The sequence below is a fragment of the Coregonus lavaretus genome (assembly GCF_964263955.1).
Source record: "Coregonus lavaretus genome assembly, contig: HAP1_SCAFFOLD_7159, whole genome shotgun sequence".
NCBI classification, from domain to species: Eukaryota; Metazoa; Chordata; class Actinopteri; order Salmoniformes; family Salmonidae; genus Coregonus; species Coregonus lavaretus.
The window spans coordinates 10,001-28,446 of NW_028166969.1; the positions used below are offsets into that span (position 1 = coordinate 10,001).

At 42.2% G+C, this 18,446-nt stretch overlaps 1 protein-coding gene across 1 annotated transcript in view; it reads left to right on the forward strand.

Moving 5' to 3' along the window:
- Window positions 1-17,950, forward strand: part of LOC311114056 (dual oxidase 2-like) — a gene marked incomplete at both ends in the record, with an annotated part of 27,378 nt that extends 9,428 nt beyond the window's left edge. Inside the window, 10 exons of the mRNA XM_084189329.1 lie at window positions 2,236-2,461; window positions 3,091-3,184; window positions 3,564-3,739; window positions 3,886-3,958; window positions 4,484-4,564; window positions 5,081-5,259; window positions 7,049-7,279; window positions 7,565-7,664; window positions 8,294-8,343; window positions 17,823-17,950. Coding sequence (XP_084045455.1) covers window positions 2,236-2,461; window positions 3,091-3,184; window positions 3,564-3,739; window positions 3,886-3,958; window positions 4,484-4,564; window positions 5,081-5,259; window positions 7,049-7,279; window positions 7,565-7,664; window positions 8,294-8,343; window positions 17,823-17,950 — 1,338 coding nt within the window. The remainder of the gene's footprint in view (window positions 1-2,235; window positions 2,462-3,090; window positions 3,185-3,563; window positions 3,740-3,885; window positions 3,959-4,483; window positions 4,565-5,080; window positions 5,260-7,048; window positions 7,280-7,564; window positions 7,665-8,293; window positions 8,344-17,822) is intronic.
- Window positions 17,951-18,446: the final 496 nt, after the last annotated feature.

The following is an 18,446-nucleotide window of genomic DNA, read 5'->3' on the forward strand; positions in this document are numbered from 1 at the left end:
AAACATGTTGACTCACCCTACTTGTAGAGAAACACCAATGCCATCCTCCTCTCTTTCATGTTGACGAAACGCTCTATGACTCTGTCATACAGTACACGCTTTTATTTTGTGTTGTCCTCGGCTACCTGGCTAAAATGCTGCTCGCTAGCCTAACTTCCATTCATGGGCAACGTTAGCTAGTTAACATTAGCCTTCTACATCTAGCTACATATTGAACTTCCATCCTCTCAGGCCAGGGGCACAACAATGTATGAATGAATGGTTGATTAGAATTTCATTGAGAAAACAGAAAGGTGTCAAATATTTTTTTTCCGCAAACATCCATTCTGAATTTAAAAGTAATCCTAGAAGTAATCATTTAGTTTTTCAAAAGTATCTGTAATCTGATTACAATATTTTTGCTGGTAAAGTAGAGGATTACAGTTACCGTTTTTTTTGGTAATCAGTTACATGTAATCCATTACTCGCCAACCCTGGACATGCTGTATGTCAGGGTTCTTCAATTCCGGTCCTGGAGGGCTGAAACACCTCTGTTTTTCATCCTCTCCTTCTAATCAGGGGCTAATTCAGACCTGGGACACCAGGTGAGTGCAATTAACTACCAGGTAGAAATAAAAGGAGACCGTTTTCATTGACCTGGCCAAGGCTTTCGACTCTGTCAACCACCGCATTCTTATTGGCAGACTAAATAGCCTTGGTTTCTCAAATGACTGCCTCGCCTGGTTCACCAACTACTTCTCAGATAGAGTTCAATGTGTCAAATCGGAGGGCCTGTTGTCTGGACCTATGGCAGTCTCTATGGGGGTGCCACAGGGTTCAATTCTTGGGCCGACTCTTTTCTCTGTGTATATCAATGACGTCGCTCTTGCTGCTGGTGACTCTCAGATCCACCTCTACGCAGACGACACCATTTTGTATACATCTGGCCCTTCATTGGACACTGTGTTAACAAACCTCCAAACGAGCTTCAATGCCATACAACACTCCTTCAGTAGCCTCCAACTGCTCTTAAACACTAGTAAAACTAAATGCATGCTCTTCAACCGAACGCTGCTTGCACCCGCCCACCCGACTAGAATCACTACTCTCGACAGGTCTGACCTAGAGTATGTGGACAACTACAAATATCTAGGTGTCTGGTTAGACTGTAAACTCTCCTTCCAGACTCACATTAAGAATCTCCAATCCAAAGTTAAATCTAGAATCGGTTTCCTATTTCGCAACAAAGCCTCCTTCACTCATGCTGCCAAACATGCCCTCGTAAAACTGACTATCCTACCGATCCTTGACTTCGGCGATGTCATTTACAAAATAGCCTCCAACACTCTACTCAGCAAATTGGATGTAGTCTATCACAGTGCCATCCATTTTGTCTCCAAAGCCTCATATACTACCCACCACTGTGACCTGTAAGCTCTTGTTGGCTGGTCCTCACTACATATTCGTCGCCAAACCCACTGGCTCCAGGCCATCTATAAATCACTGCTAGGCAAATCCCCGCCTTATCTTAGCTCATTGGTCACCATAGCAACACCCACCCGTAGTCTGCACTCCAGCAGGTATATCTCACTGGTCATCCCCAAAGCCAACACCTCCTTTGGCCGCCATTCCTTCCAGTTCTCTGCTGCCAATGACTGGAACAAATTGCAAAAATCTCTGAAGCTGGAGACACTTATCTCCCCCACTAACTTTAAGCATCAGTTGTCAGAGCACCTTACCGATCACTGCACCTGTACACAGCCCATCTGAAATTAGCCCGCCCAACTACCTCATCCCTATATTGTTATTTATTTTGCTCATTTGTACCCCAGTATCTCTATTTGCACATCATCTCTTGCACATCTATCATTCCAGTGTTAATACTAATTGTAATTATTTTGCACTATAGCCTATTTATTGCCTTACCTCCATAACTTGCTACATTTGCACACACTGTATATATATGTATTTCTGTTGTATTTTTGACTTTGTTTTGTTTTACCCCATATGTAACTCTGTGTTGTTGTTTTTATCGCACTGCTTTGCTTTATCTTGGCCAGGTCGCAGTTGTAAATGAGAACTTGTTCTCAACTGGTTTACCTGGTTAAATAAAGGTGAAATAAAAATAAAATAAAAAAATAAAAACAGAAGTGTTTCGGCCCTCCAGGACCGGAATTGAAGAACCCTGCTGTATGTATTGGCTCAATGGGAGAACCCAGTTAAATAAAGGTTCAATAAAAAATATATCCATCTCAGGTCCTGGAGATAGAGAAGTGTGATGCCAGGGACCTGAGTGGTGCATCCTGTAGAAAGACCCGTGAAGCCCTGGAGACTGAGCTGACAGGAACTGAGTTTGCCGACGCTCTGGGACTCAAACCGGACTCTCTCTTTGTTGACTCCATGTTCACGCTTGCCGACAAGGATGGAAACGGATACCTCTCCTTCCAGGAGTTCCTTGATGTCATCGTAATCTTCATGAACGGTGAGTAGGTGTCACGCCCTGACCTATGGAACTCTTGTTTGTTGAGTCAGGGTGTGAATGTCCATGGTAGTTCTATGTTATGTATATCTATGTTTAGGTTCTAGTTGTTCTATATCTATGTTTGGCCGGGTATGATTCCCAATCAGAGGCAGCTGTCGCTCGTTGTCTCTGATTGGGGATCATACTTAGGTAGCCTATTTCCTACGTTGTGTTGTGGGATTTTTGTTCCGTTTAGGCTTGTATGTGTATAGCCTGAGGACTTCACGTTACGTTGTTTCTTGTTTTGTTGTATGTTTATTGAGTTAATAAACATGTACGCTTTTCACGCTGCACCTTGGTCCGACCCGTCTCTCAATGAGCGTGACAGAAGGTTTCCATTTCAATTCAAGTCAATTCAGAAAGTAAACTAAATTCCAATTCCACGTTTTACTAATTAAAAAGCATTGAAGAGAATTGGAATTTCAGTGTACTTCATGAATTGACTGGAATTTAAGTGGAATTGATCCCAACCCTGGAGTCCAGGGTCGTGTTTATTAGACAAACAAACAGAAGATAACTGACTGAAACAGGAATTGTCCAATAAGAAACACCAAATTTTGTTCTGAGATTCCACTGTGTGGTTTGTCCAGGTTCCCCCGAGGAAAAGTCTAAACTGATGTTCTCGATGCACGACATCGATGGAGATGGTTTTTTATCGAAAGAGGAGTTTTCCAGGCTGCTCAGGTTAGCACTGTTATCGATTCTCTTAAAGGTCCCGAACACTCATTCTGATTCCCATGTAAAATAGCCTTTTGAGTGACTAAAATATCACCCATAATATTTGTTTTTGGGGGGAAAGAAATGCTCAAGATTTTAGAAAAGTACTTTTCTCTCATGGCTAACTACCAGGAAGTTTGAAAAGAAAGGGTGAGTGGGCGGTGAGTTTATATTCATGACCTCGCCTTGACTGACAGCTCTTTGAAATGCCTATGTCAAGAAACTTGGGTGCAGTGAGCAGTGTTGCACAATCCAAAATGAGTGAAAAAGATAAGCACCATATTAATGGGTTCCTGGACTAACTCCGACCGTCTTAACTCTGGCCATCTTGTGGTCTGTTCTGCAGGTCGTTCCTAGAGATCTCCAGTAGCCTTCTGTCTAAGAGCCAGGCTGAGGAGGCCATCAAGGCCATGCTGAAGGCTGCAGGCTTCAACGACAAGGAACAGATTACCTGGGAGGACTTCCACTTCCTGCTCCGGGACCACGAGAAGGAACTGACCTTCGCTCAGCTCAACATCAAAGGTAACAAAGGCTGTAGAGGGCCGACCAGGGACACAAAATACTCTCAAAGGCTTCTGCAAAGCTTCTTCTTCTTCTTCTTCTTCTTCTTCTTCTTCTTCTTCTTCTTCTTCTTCTTCTTCTTCTTCTAATGTTATGTATCTCTGCAGGGATGGAGAAGGAGGGGGGAAACAGACTGAGTCGACACCAGCATGTTTCTTTCATCACCCCAAACAGGAACAGGTAAGATAATAACATTAGAATAGAGGAAGAGAATAACTAGTAATGAGGATACACCCTTTATGAGAGAGCTGCTGACTAACAAAACATTTATAGTAAAAATGCCCTCTTGATTGTAATCTACTGTATTTCGCTATCTCCTTTCACAAACATCTTAGCAGACGCTCTTATCCAGAGCGACTAGGGTTAAGTGCCTTGCTCAAGAGCACATAGACAGATTTTTCACCTAGTCGGCTCGGGGATTAGAACCAGCAACCTTTCGGTTACTGGCACAACGCTCTTAACCACTAAGCTACCTGCCACCCTTGTGGACATGATGATGATGATTTATTTCATGACATGATGATGATGATTGCTTTTTTCCAAGTAACCTGTTATATTACTATTACAACGACTATTACGATTATTAATACAAGTTATTTTAACTACACCACCCTTGTCTGCTGATATGATAAACATCCGTTTTCAAACGCCGGGCTTCATGCCTCATGCTCCTTATTTAAAACGGTAATGTCTTCTCTTCCTTAGCTCACCCTCAGAAGGGGACACGCAGTTCTCCAGCAGCCTTGGGAAAGACGGGCAGGAACTTCGCAGACGACAAGGGAAAAGGTAAGTTCTCTAGGGTTGGGGAATTTCCATTTAAATTCTGGAAATAAAGTGAAATTCTTTCACTGTCCATCGAAAAGCAATGAGGACTGAAATCAAATGGAACTTATCTATCCTGTGGCTTCGTTATATCACTAACACCCAGTAATACCTTTTAAAATATAATTATTGCCCTTAATGATGGCAATCCAGCCTGAACCTCAGCCGGATATTCTGTTTTTACCCACTCTCCATTGATTCATTTAATTGTCCTTGCTAACTCTGACTCATCCATTGTATTTACTGATTGCTGCATTGCTGTAACATAAAGGTTCAAAATGGTCTCAATAGTTCTTTGTTGAAGGACCTTTCTTTTAAACGTGTTCAGCAATAAATGCCATTGAAGTGAATTATGCTGCTGCCTGAACCTTCTTTTTCAGTTTCAGTTGAATAAATTATGTTGGAACAATACATATTTTCTCAGTCACATGCTCAATCTAAACCACTGCAAATAACTCCCTCCTTCCTCCTCCCATGCAGATCGGGCCTCCAGAGGCCTAAGGTCTACGTGAAGCCGAAGAAGGAGCGTTACAACAGGAACCCCATCCAGCAGAAGATCCAGCACTTCAAACGCTTTGTAGAGAACTACCGTCGCCACATTGTCTGCTTCACTATCGTCTACGGCATCACAGCCGGAGTGGCTCTGGAGAGATGCTACTGTGAGTTCTCTTCTCTTGTCTTCTCTTGTCTTGTCTTCTCTTCTCTTCTCTTCTCTTGTCTTCTCTCCTCTTTTCTTGTCTTCTCTTGTCTTCTCTTTTCTTGTCTTCTCTTCTCTTGTCTTCTCTTGTCTTCTCTTTTCTTGTCTTGTCTTCTCTTGTCTTCTCTTGTCTTGTCTTCTCTTCTCTTGTCTTCTCTTGTTTTCTCTTGTCTTCTCTTGTCTTCTCTTGTCTTCTCTTCTCTTGTCTTCTCTTGTCTTATCTTGTCTTCTCTTGTCTTCTCTTGTCTTGTCTTCTCTTGTCTTCTCTTGTCTTGTCTTCTCTTGTCTTCTCTTGTCTTGTCTTCTCTTCTTTCCTCTTTTCTTGTCTTCTCTTGTCTTCTCTTGTCTTGTCTTCTATTCTCTTGTCTTCTCTTGTCTTCTCTTGTCTTCTCTTGTCTTGTCTTGTCTTGTCTTCTCTTCTCTTTTCTTGTCTTCTCTTCTCTTTACTTATTTTTATTCTCTTCTCTTGTCTTCTCTTGTCTTCTCATCTTGTATTTTCTTGTCCTCTCTTCTCTTTTCTTGTCTTCTCTTGTCTTCTCTTTTCTTGTCTTCTCTTCTCTTGTCTTCTCTTGTCTTCTCTTTTCTTGTCTTGTCTTCTCTTGTCTTCTCTTGTCTTGTCTTCTCTTCTCTTGTCTTCTCTTGTCTTCTCTTGTCTTCTCTTGTCTTCTCTTGTCTTCTCTTCTCTTGTCTTCTCTTGTCTTATCTTGTCTTCTCTTGTCTTCTCTTGTCTTGTCTTCTCTTGTCTTCTCTTGTCTTGTCTTCTCTTGTCTTCTCTTGTCTTGTCTTCTCTTCTTTCCTCTTTTCTTGTCTTCTCTTGTCTTCTCTTGTCTTGTCTTCTATTCTATTGTCTTCTCTTGTCTTCTCTTGTCTTGTCTTGTCTTGTCTTGTCTTGTCTTCTCTTCTCTTTTCTTTTCTTGTCTTCTCTTCTCTTTACTTATTTTTATTCTCTTCTCTTGTCTTCTCTTGTCTTCTCATCTTGTATTTTCTTGTCCTCTCTTCTCTTGTCTTTTTTTCTTTCTTTTCTCTTCTGTCTGTTCTTCTGTTCTGAGAGTTAGCTGGCACTTCGTGACAACTGCTGATGTAAAAAGGGCTTTATAAAATACATTTGATTGATTGAATTTGAGCTAGCCTGGCTGGTCCCAGATCTGTTTGTGCTGTCTCGCCAACTCCTAAACTTGTTGTCAAGACAGTACAGACAGATCTGAGACCAGGCTTGGGAGTAAGCTGTGCCAAGAAGAAGAAGAAGGCTGGGAGTTACCTGTTTTGTCAATCTCAGTGCCCAGAACCAAATCAGATAAGGCGGTCATGAACGACGACTGTTTTGTTGACACAACTGCTTAACTTAATGAGATATTAATAATTTAGTTGATTACTCATGCAATTCTAACTCCATTGCCCTACAAAGGCATCTTGTGAATGCTTAGGTACATTTTCCATCACATTACAATAGCTATACTGTATCTGAATATAAAAGCCTTCTGTCAGCCTGGTATATATACCCTGAATCCCAAATCAAGCCCTGGCCCTAATCCTTCCTGTAGATCTAACAGAATGGGATATGTTTAAGCAATATGGTGATGACTTGAACTTCCCTTCTGTTTGGCTGACTTTTTGCCCATATTGATTACACTTATCCAATCCCTTCAGATCTACAGGAGTGCCTAGGGAATCCAGAGGGGCTGAGGGTCTTATTTGGGATTCAGGTAAAGCCCTGTGGACTAACAGAAACAAACCCCTAGCTGCGTGTTTAGACTATGGTTTGCAGGCATACTCCACGGGCGTGCCGGAGACGTCGGTGGTGGGTATCTTGGTGTCGCGTGGTTCGGCGGCGGCCATCTCCTTCCTGTACCCCTACATGCTACTGACAGTGTGCCGTAACCTCATCACCTTTGGACGAGAGACCTTCCTCAACCAATACATCCCCTTCGACGCCGCTATAGACTTCCACCGCTTCATGGCCATGTCTGCCCTCTTATTTTCAGGTCAGAGGGCGACTCACTTCTCAGAGCATCAACACTAAAGTAGGGGTTGACTGGGTGGAATTGGAGAAAAAAAAGTCAATCACCAATGTAAAATCCTGAAAATATTATTTTTTTTTTTCGTCAAAATGATTTCACTTTGGGGAACTGATGATTTCACTTTGGGGAACTCCTACATTCATGAATACTAGCTCTTCACATCACATTGTAGTAACACAATTACAACATGTGTTTCCAGTTCATGTTGTGTTTTGCTCCCGAATTAACCCCTTCTCCTCTCGTCTTTAGTTATCCACTCTCTGGGTCATGTGGTGAACGTCTACGTGTTCTCAGTCAGTGACCTCAGCATCCTGGCCTGTCTGTTCCCCAGGGTCCTAGCTGACAATGGGTAATGGCATTATTCCTGATTCTTCTTGATTCTTCTGAATTTGTGGGGATTCTTCTTCATTTTCATACCTCTTTACATACATACTCTTGTATCTGATTTACTATGTGTTGACTATTTACTGGGTTGACTATTAACTGGGTTGACTATTTACTGGGTTGACTATTAACTGGGTTGACTATTTACTATGTGTTGACTATTTACTGGGTTGACTATTTACTATGTGTTGACTATTTACTGGGTTGACTATTTACTATGTGTTGACTATTTACTGGGTTGACTATTTAGTATGTGTTGACTATTTACTGGGTTGACTATTAACTGGGCTGACTATTTACTATGTGTTGACTATTTACTGGGTTGACTATTTACTATGTGTTGACTATTTACTGGGTTGACTATTTACCTTGTGTTGACTATTTACTATGTGTTGACTATTTACTGGGGTTGATTATTTACTATGTGTTGACTATTTACTGGGTTGACTATTTACTGGGTTGACTATTTACCTTTGTGTTGACTATTTACTGTATTTACTATTTACTGTGTTGACTATTTACTATGTGTTGACTATTTACTGGGTTGACTATTTACTATGTGTTGACCATTTACTATGTGTTGACTATTTGCAGGTCTGAGATGCCGATGAAATGGTCGTGGTGGTTCTTTCAGACTGTTCCAGGTAGGACAGAATACAAACCATTCCCACCGGTCAAAACTGGGCAAAACTACTTGATGTCATAATTATGTAATTTCAATCAGTTTCTAGTTATAATGACGCCAATTCAACCAGTTTTGCCCGCTGGGTTTGCTTTAGTCCCAAAATATTGTCTCTGAATGATAAAAAGCTACTTTATGTTATTGCTGAATATTACAGTAGCTCAATTCTTGACGTGTCTCTCTCTCTGTTACTCTAGCGTGTCTCTCTCTCTAACGTTACTCTAACGTGTCTCTCTCTCTGTTACTCTGACATGTCTCTCTCTAACGTTACTCTAACGTGTCTCTCTCTCTAACGTTACTCTAACGTGTCTCTCTCTCTAACGTTACTCTAACGTGTCTCTCTCTCTGTTACTCTGACATGTCTCTCTCTAACGTTACTCTAACGTGTCTCTCTCTCTAACGTTACTCTAACGTGTCTCTCTCTCTAACGTTACTCTAACGTGTCTCTCTCTCTCTAACGTTACTCTAACGTGTCTCTCTCTCTAACGTTACTCTAACATGTCTCTCTCTCTAACGTTACTCTAACGTGTCTCTCTCTCTAACGTTACTCTAACGTGTCTCTCTCTCTCTAACGTTACTCTAACGTGTCTCTCTCTCTAACGTTACTCTAACGTGTCTCTCTCTCTCTAACGTTACTCTAACGTGTCTCTCTCTCTCTAACGTTACTCTAACGTGTCTCTCTCTCTCTAACGTTACTCTAACGTGTCTCTCTCGCTAACGTTACTCTAACGTGTCTCTCTCTCTCTAACGTTACTCTAACGTGTCTCTCTCTCTCTAACGTTACTCTAACGTGTCTCTCTCTCTCTAACGTTACTCTAACGTGTCTCTCTCTCTAACGTTACTCTAACGTGTCTCTCTCTCTCTAACGTTACTCTAACGTGTCTCTCTCTCTCTAACGTTACGCTAACGTGTCTCTCTCTCTCTAACGTTACTCTAACGTGTCTCTCTCTCTAACGTTACTCTAACGTGTCTCTCTCTCTCTAACGTTACTCTAACGTGTCTCTCTCTCTAACGTTACTCTAACGTGTCTCTCTCTCTAACGTTACTCTAACGTGTCTCTCTCTCTAACGTTACTCTAACATGTCTCTCTCTCTAACGTTACTCTAACGTGTCTCTCTCTCTGTTACTCTAACGTGTCTCTCTCTCTCTAACGTTACTCTAACGTGTCTCTCTCTCTAACGTTACTCTAACGTGTCTCTCTCTCTCTAACGTTACTCTAACGTGTCTCTCTCTCTCTAACGTTACTCTAACGTGTCTCTCTCTCTCTAACGTTACTCTAACGTGTCTCTCTCTCTAACGTTACTCTAACGTGTCTCTCTCTCTAACGTTACTCTAACGTGTCTCTCTCTCTAACGTTACTCTAACATGTCTCTCTCTCTAACGTTACTCTAACGTGTCTCTCTCTCTGTTACTCTAACGTGTCTCTCTCTCTAACGATACTCTAACGTGTCTCTCTCTAACGTTACTCTAACGTGTCTCTCTCTCTAACGTTACTCTAACGTGTCTCTCTCTCTAACGTTACTCTAACGTGTCTCTCTCTCTAACGTTACTCTAACGTGTCTCTCTCTCTAACGTTACTCTAACGTGTCTCTCTCTCTAACGTTACTCTAACGTGTCTCTCTCTCTCTCTCTGTTACTCTAACGTGTCTCTCTCTCTCTAACGTTACTCTAACGTGTCTCTCTCTCTAACGTTACTCTAACGTGTCTCTCTCTCTCTAACGTTACTCTAACGTGTCTCTCTCTCTAACGTTACTCTAACGTGTCTCTCTCTCTAACGTTACTCTAACGTGTCTCTCTCTCTCTAACGTTACTCTAACGTGTCTCTCTCTAACGTTACTCTAACGTGTCTCTCTCTCTAACGTTACTCTAACGTGTCTCTCTCTCTAACGTTACTCTAACGTGTCTCTCTCTAACGTTACTCTAACGTGTCTCTCTCTCTAACGTTACTCTAACGTGTCTCTCTCTCTAACGTTACTCTAACGTGTCTCTCTCTCTCTAACGTTACTCTAACGTGTCTATCTCTCTAACGTTACTCTAACGTGTCTCTCTCTCTAACGTTACTCTAACGTGTCTCTCTCTCTAACGTTACTCTAACGTGTCTCTCTCTCTCTAACGTTACTTTAACGTGTCTCTCTCTCTAACGTTACTCTAACGTGTCTCTCTCTCTGTTACTCTAACGTGTCTCTCTCTTCTAACGTTACTCTAACGTGTCTCTCTCTAACGTGTCTCTCTCTCTCTAACGTTCCTCTAACGTGTCTCTCTCTCTGTTACTCTAACATGTCTCTCTCTCTAACGTTACTCTAACGTCTCTCTCTCTAACGTTACTCTAACGTGTCTCTCTCTCTAACGTTACTCTAACGTGTCTCTCTCTCTAACGTTACTCTAACGTGTCTCTCTCTCTAACGTTACTCTAACGTGTCTCTCTCTCTAACGTTACTCTAACGTGTCTCTCTCTCTCTAACGTTACTCTAACGTGTCTCTCTCTCTAACGTTACTCTAACGTGTCTCTCTCTCTCTAACGTTACTCTAACGTGTCTCTCTCTCTCTAACGTTACTCTAACGTGTCTCTCTCTCTAACGTTACTCTAACGTGTCTCTCTCTCTCTAACGTTACTCTAACGTGTCTCTCTAACGTTACTCTAACGTGTCTCTCCTCTAACGTTACTCTAACGTGTCTCTCTCTCTAACGTTACTCTAACGTGTCTCTCTCTCTCTAACGTTACTCTAAACGTGTCTCTCTCTTTCTAACGTTACTCTAACGTGTCTCTCTCTCTCTAACGTTACTCTAACGTGTTACTCTAACGTGTCTCCTCTCTCTCTAACGTTACTCTAACGTGTTTATCTCTCTCTAACGTTACTCTAACGTGTATCTCTCTCTAACGTTACTCTAACGTGTCTCTCTCTCTCTAACGTTACTCTAACGTGTCTCTCTCTCTCTAACGTTACTCTAACGTGTCTCTCTCTGTTACTCTAACGTGTTCTCTCTCTCTAACGTTACTCTAACGTGTCTCTCTCTCTGTTACTCTAACGTGTCTCTCTCTCTCTAACGTTACTCTAACGTTTCTCTCTCTCTAACGTTTACTCTAACGTGTCTCTCTCTCTAACGTTACTCTAACGTGTCTCTCTCTCTCTAACGTTACTCTAACGTGTCTCTCTCTCTCTAACGTTACTCTAACGTGTCTCTCTCTCTCTAACGTTACTCTAACGTGTCTCTCTCTCTCTAACGTTACTCTAACGTGTCTCTCTCTCTAACGTTACTCTAACGTGTCTCTCTCTCTGTTACTCTAACGTGTCTCTCTCTCTAACGTATCTCTAACGTGTCTCTCTCTCTAACGTTACTCTAACGTGTCTCTCTCTCTAACGTTACTCTAACGTGTCTCTCTCTCTAACGTTACTCTAACGTGTCTCTTCTCTAACGTTACTCTAACGTGTCTCTCTCTCTCTAACGTTACTCTAACGTGTCTCTCTCTCTCTAACGTTACTCTAACGTGTCTCTCTCTCTAACGTTACTCTAACGTGTCTCTCTCTCTCTAACGTTACTCTAACGTGTCTCTCTCTTCTAACGTTACTCTAACGTGTCTCTCTCTCTAACGTTACTCTAACGTGTCTCTCTCTCTAACGTTACTCTAACGTGTCTCTCTCTCTCTAACGTTACTCTAACGTGTATCTCTCTCTAACGTTACTCTAACGTGTCTCTCTCTCTGTTACTCTAACGTGTCTCTCTCTCTAACGTTACTCTAACGTGTCTCTCTCTCTAACGTTACTCTAACGTGTCTCTCTCTCTAACGTTACTCTAACGTGTCTCTCTCTCTAACGTTACTCTAACGTGTCTCTCTCTCTAACGTTACTCTAACGTGTCTCTCTCTCTCTAACGTTACTCTAACGTGTCTCTCTCTCTAACGTTACTCTAACGTGTCTCTCTCTCTACGTTACTCTAACGTGTCTCTCTCTCTCTAACGTTCTCTTGTACTCTAACGTGTCTCTCTCTCTAACGTTACTCTAACGTGTCTCTCTCTCTCTAACGTTACTCTAACGTGTCTCTCTAACGTTACTCTAACGTGTCTCTCTCTCTAACGTTACTCTAACGTGTCTCTCTCTCTAACGTTACTCTAACGTGTCTCTCTCTCTCTAACGTTACTCTAACGTGTCTCTCTCTTCTAACGTTACTCTAACGTGTCTCTCTCCTCTAACGTTACTCTAACGTGTTACTCTAACGTGTCTCTCTCTCTCTCTAACGTTACTCTAACGTGTTCTCTCTTCTAACGTTACTCTAACGTGTATCTCTCTCTAACGTTACTCTAACGTGTCTCTCTCTCTAACGTTACTCTAACGTGTCTCTCTCTCTAACGTTACTCTAACGTGTCTCTCTCTGTTACTCTAACGTGTTCTCTCTCTCTAACGTTACTCTAACGTGTCTCTCTCTCTGTTACTCTAACGTGTCTCTCTCTCTCTAACGTTACTCTAACGTTTCTCTCTCTCTAACGTTACTCTAACGTGTCTCTCTCTCTAACGTTACTCTAACGTGTCTCTCTCTCTCTAACGTTACTCTAACGTGTCTCTCTCTCTCTAACGTTACTCTAACGTGTCTCTTCTCTCTAACGTTACTCTAACGTGTCTCTCTCTCTCTAACGTTACTCTAACGTGTCTCTCTCTCTAACGTTACTCTAACGTGTCTCTCTCTCTAATGTTACTCTAACGTGTCTCTCTCTCTCTAACGTTATCTCTAACGTGTCTCTCTCTCTAACGTTACTCTAACGTGTCTCTCTCTCTAACGTTACTCTAACGTGTCTCTCTCTCTAACGTTACTCTAACGTGTCTCTCTCTCTAACGTTACTCTAACGTGTCTCTCTCTCTAACGTTACTCTAACGTGTCTCTCTCTCTAACGTTACTCTAACGTGTCTCTCTCTCTAACGTTACTCTAACGTGTCTCTCTCTCTCTAACGTTACTCTAACGTGTCTCTCTCTCTCTAACGTTACTCTAACGTGTCTCTCTCTCTAACGTTACTCTAACGTGTCTCTCCTCTCTAACGTTACTCTAACGTGTCTCTCTCTCTAACGTTACTCTAACGTGTATCTCTCTCTAACGTTACTCTAACGTGTCTCTCTCTCTGTTACTCTAACGTGTCTCTCTCTCTAACGTTACTCTAACGTGTCTCTCTCTCTAACGTTACTCTAACGTGTCTCTCTCTCTAACGTTACTCTAACGTGTCTCTCTCTCTAACGTTACTCTAACGTGTCTCTCTCTCTAACGTTACTCTAACGTGTCTCTCTCTCTCTGTTACTCTAACGTGTCTCTCTCTCTAACGTTACTCTAACGTGTCTCTCTCTCTCTAACATTACTCTAACGTGTCTCTCTCTCTGTTACTCTAACGTGTCTCTCTCTCTAACGTTACTGTAACGTGTCTCTCTCTCTCTAACGTTACTCTAACGTGTCTCTCTCTCCTAACGTTACTCTAACGTGTCTCTCTCTCTCTAACGTTACTCTAACGTGTCTCTCTCTCTAACGTTACTCTAACGTGTCTCTCTCTCTAACGTTACTCTAACGTGTCTCTCTCTGTAACGTTACTCTAACGTGTCTCTCTCTCTAACGTTACTCTAACGTGTCCTCTCTCTCTCTAACGTTACTCTAACGTGTCTCTCTCTCTAACGTTACTCTAACGTGTCTCTCTCTCTAACGTTACTCTAACGTGTCTCTCTCTCTCTAACGTTACTCTAACGTGTCTCTCTCTCTAACGTTACTCTAACGTGTCTCTCTCTCTAACGTTACTCTAACGTGTCTCTCTCTCTAACGTTACTCTAACGTGTCTCTCTCTCTCTAACATTACTCTAACATGTCTCTCTCTCTCTCTCTAACGTTACTCTAACGTGTCTCTCTCTCTAACGTTACTCTACGTGTCTCTCTCTCTAACGTTACTCTAACGTGTCTCTCTCTCTCTAACGTTACTCTAACGTGTCTCTCTCTCTAACGTTACTCTAACGTGTCTCTCTCTCTCTAACGTTACTCTAACGTGTCTCTCTCTCTAACGTTACTCTAACGTGTCTCTCTCTCTAACGTTACTCTAACGTGTCTCTCTCTCTGTTACTCTAACGTGTCTCTCTCTCTAACGTTACTCTAACGTGTCTCTCTCTCTCTAACGTTACTCTAACGTGTCTCTCTCTCTAACGTTACTCTAACGTGTCTCTCTCTCTCTAACGTTACTCTAACGTGTCTCTCTCTCTTACGTTACTCTAACGTGTCTCTCTCTCTAACGTTACTCTAACGTGTCTCTCTCTTAACGTTACTCTAACGTGTCCTCTCTAACGTTACTCTAACGTGTCTCTCTCTCTCTAACGTTACTCTAACGTGACTCTCTCTCTGTTACTCTAACGTGTCTCTCTCTCTAACGTTACTCTAACGTCTCTCTCTCTAACGTTACTCTAACGTGTCTCTCTCTCTAACGTTACTCTAACGTGTCTCTCTCTCTAACGTTACTCTAACGTGTCTCTCTCTTAACGTTACTCTAACGTGTCTCTCTCTCTAACGTTACTCTAACGTGTCTCTCTCTCTAACGTTACTCTAACGTGTCTCTCTCTAACGTTACTCTAACGTGTCTCTCTCTCTCTAACGTTACTCTAACGTGTCTCTCTCTAACGTTACTCTAACGTGTCTCTCTCTCTAACGTTACTCTAACGTGTCTCTCTCTCTAACGTTTACTCTAACGTGTCTCTCTCTCTCTCTAACGTTACTCTAACGTGTCTCTCTCTTTAACGTTACTCTAACGTGTCTCTCTCTCTCTAACGTTACTCTAACGTGTCTCTCTCTCTGTTACTCTAACGTGTCTCTCTCTCTAACGTTACTCTAACGTGTATCTCTCTCTGTTACTCTAACGTGTCTCTCTCTAATGTTACTCCAATGTGTCTCTCTCTCTATCGCTACTCTAACGTGTCTCTCTCTCTAACGTTACTCTAACGTGTCTCTCTCTCTCTAACGTTACTCTAACGTGTCTCTCTCTCTCTAACGTTACTCTAACGTGTCTCTCTCTCTAATGTTACTCTAACGTGTCTCTCTCTCTCTAACGTTACTCTAACGTTTCTCTCTCTCTAACATTACTCTAACGTGTCTCTCTCTCTCAACGTTACTCTAACGTGTCTCTTCTCTAACGTTACTCTAACGTGTCTCTCTCTCTCTAACGTTACTCTAACGTGTCTCTCTCTCTTCTAACGTTACTCTAACGTGTCTCTCTCTCTAACGTTACTCTAACGTGTCTCTCTCTCTAACATTACTCTAACGTGTCTCTCTCTCTCTAACGTTACTCTAACGTGTCTCTCTCTCTAACGTTACTCTAACGTGTCTCTCTCTCTCTAACGTTACTCTAACGTGTCTCTCTCTCTCTAACGTTACTCTAACGTGTCTCTCTCTCTAACGTTACTCTAACGTGTCTCTCTCTCTGTTACTCTAACGTGTCTCCTCTCTAACGTTACTCTAACGTGTCTCTTCTCTCTAACGTTACTCTAACGTGTCTCTCTCTCTCTAACGTTACTCTAACGTGTCTCTCTCTCTCTAACGTTACTCTAACGTGTCTCTCTCTCTAACGTTACTCTAACGTGTCTCTCTCTCTGTTACTCTAACGTTCTCTCTCTCTAACGTTACTCTAACGTGTCTCTCTCTCTCTAACGTTACTCTAACGTGTCTCTCCTCTCTTACGTTACTCTAACGTGTCTCTCTCTCTAACGTTACTCTAACGTGTCTCTCCTCTAACGTTACTCTAACGTGTCTCTCTCTCTCTAACGTTACTCTAACGTGTCTCTCTCTCTAACGTTACTCTAACGTGTCTCTCTCTCTGTTACTCTAACGTGTCTCTCTCTCTCAACGTTACTCTAACGTGTCTCTCTCTAACGTTACTCTAACGTGTCTCTCTCTCTCTAACGTTACTCTAACGTGTCTCTCTCTCTGTTACTCTAACGTGTCTCTCTCTCTAACGTTACTCTAACGTCTCTCTCCTAACGTTACTCTAACGTGGTCTCTCTCTCTAACGTTACTCTAACGTGTCTCTCTCTCTAACGTTACTCTAACGTGTCTCTCTCTCTAACGTTACTCTAACGTGTCTCTCTCTCTAACGTTACTCTAACGTGTCTCTCTCTCTAACGTTACTCTAACGTGTCTCTCTCTCTAACGTTACTCTAACGTGTCTCCTCTCTCTAACGTTACTCTAACGTGTCTCTCTCTAACGTTACTCTAACGTGTCTCTCTCTCTAACGTTACTCTATCTCTCTCTAACGTTACTCTAACGTGTCTCTCTCTCTCTAACGTTACTCTAACGTGTCTCTCTCTCTAACGTTAAACGTGTCTCTCTCTCTCTAACGTTACTCTAACGTGTCTCTCTCTCTCTAACGTTACTCTAACGTGTCTCTCTCTCTAACGTTACTCTAACGTGTCTCTCTCTCTGTTACTCTAACGTGTCTCCTCTCTCTAACGTTACTCTAATGTGTCTCTCTCTCTATCGCTACTCTAACGTGTCTCTCTCTCTAACGTTACTCTAACGTGTCTCTCTCTCTCTAACGTTACTCTAACGTGTCTTCTCTCTCTAACGTTACTCTAACGTGTCTCTCTCCTCTAATGTTACTCTAACGTGTCTCTCTCTCTCTAACGTTACTCTAACGTTTATCTCTCTCTAACTTTACTCTAACGTGTCTCTCTCTCTCTAACGTTACTCTAACGTGTCTCTCTCTCTCTAACGTTACTCTAACGTGTCTCTCTCTCTCTAACGTTACTCTAACGTGTCTCTCTCTCTAACGTTACTCTAACGTGTCTCTCTCTCTCTAACGTTACTCTAACGTGTCTCTCTCTCTCTAACGTTACTCTAACGTGTCTCTCTCTCTAACGTTACTCTAACGTGTCTCTCTCTCTAATGTTACTCTAACGTGTCTCTCTCTCTAACGTTACTCTAACGTGTCTCTCTCTCTAACGTTACTCTAACGTGTCTCTCTCTCTAACGTTACTCTAACGTGTCTCTCTTCTCTAACGTTACTCTAACGTGTCTCTCTCTAATGTTACTCTAACGTGTCTCTCTCTCTCTAACGTTACTCTAACGTGTCTCTCTCTCTAACGTTACTCTAACGTGTCTCTCTCTCTAACGTTACTCTAACGTGTCTCTCTCTCTAACGTTACTCTAACATGTCTCTCTCTCTCTAACGTTACTCTAACGTGTCTCTCTCTCTAACGTTACTCTAACGTGTCTCTCTCTCTCTAACGTTACTCTAACGTGTCTCTCTCTCTAACGTTACTCTAACGTGTCTCTCTCTCTAACGTTACTCTAACGTGTCTCTCTCTCTAACGTTACTCTAACGTGTCTCTCTCTCTAACGTTACTCTAACGTGTCTCTCTCTCTCTAACGTTACTCTAACGTGTCTCTCTCTCTAACGTTACTCTAACGTGTCTCTCTCTCTCTAACGTTACTCCAGGAATAACGGGCATCCTGCTTCTCTTCATCTTTGCGTTTATGTACGTCTTCGCCTCGCACTACTTCCGACGAATCAGCTTCCGAGGTTTCTGGCTCACACACTACCTCTATGTGGTCATCTACATTCTGGTGAGCACAGAGATACATTATATTCATATACATATACTGTATTCCAGAACAACATAACCAGATGAGTATTACGACAGTAGTTGATAGTAGAGGTTGGGCTGGTTATCCGAAGGGGCTTGCCATATGTGAGCCGGAAACCGATAACTGGTCGAGGAGAGTGTTAATTTGTTAGTAGGTGAAGGAAGGAGTCTGCTCCCCTCCTCCATTACTTAAAGAACATTCCACCTAAAAACTGTATTGGTATTTGTTTCATTAGTCCATTGTTGATATAGTCCCAAAATGTTTTGCATGTCAGCAATCAAGTTTTTAAGCTATATAACTTTCAAGATACAGAAATACAGCCGGTATGATGCATTTTGGTTGATTTAATGTAAATATTGGCTCCTGTCGGGAGAACATGTAGTCTATTTCCTCTTGGCCCTTTCCTCCCCTGGTTTCTAGTGTATCTAAAACATGAACCTCTTGGCCTTGTCTCCTCCCCTGTCCAGGGACGGTC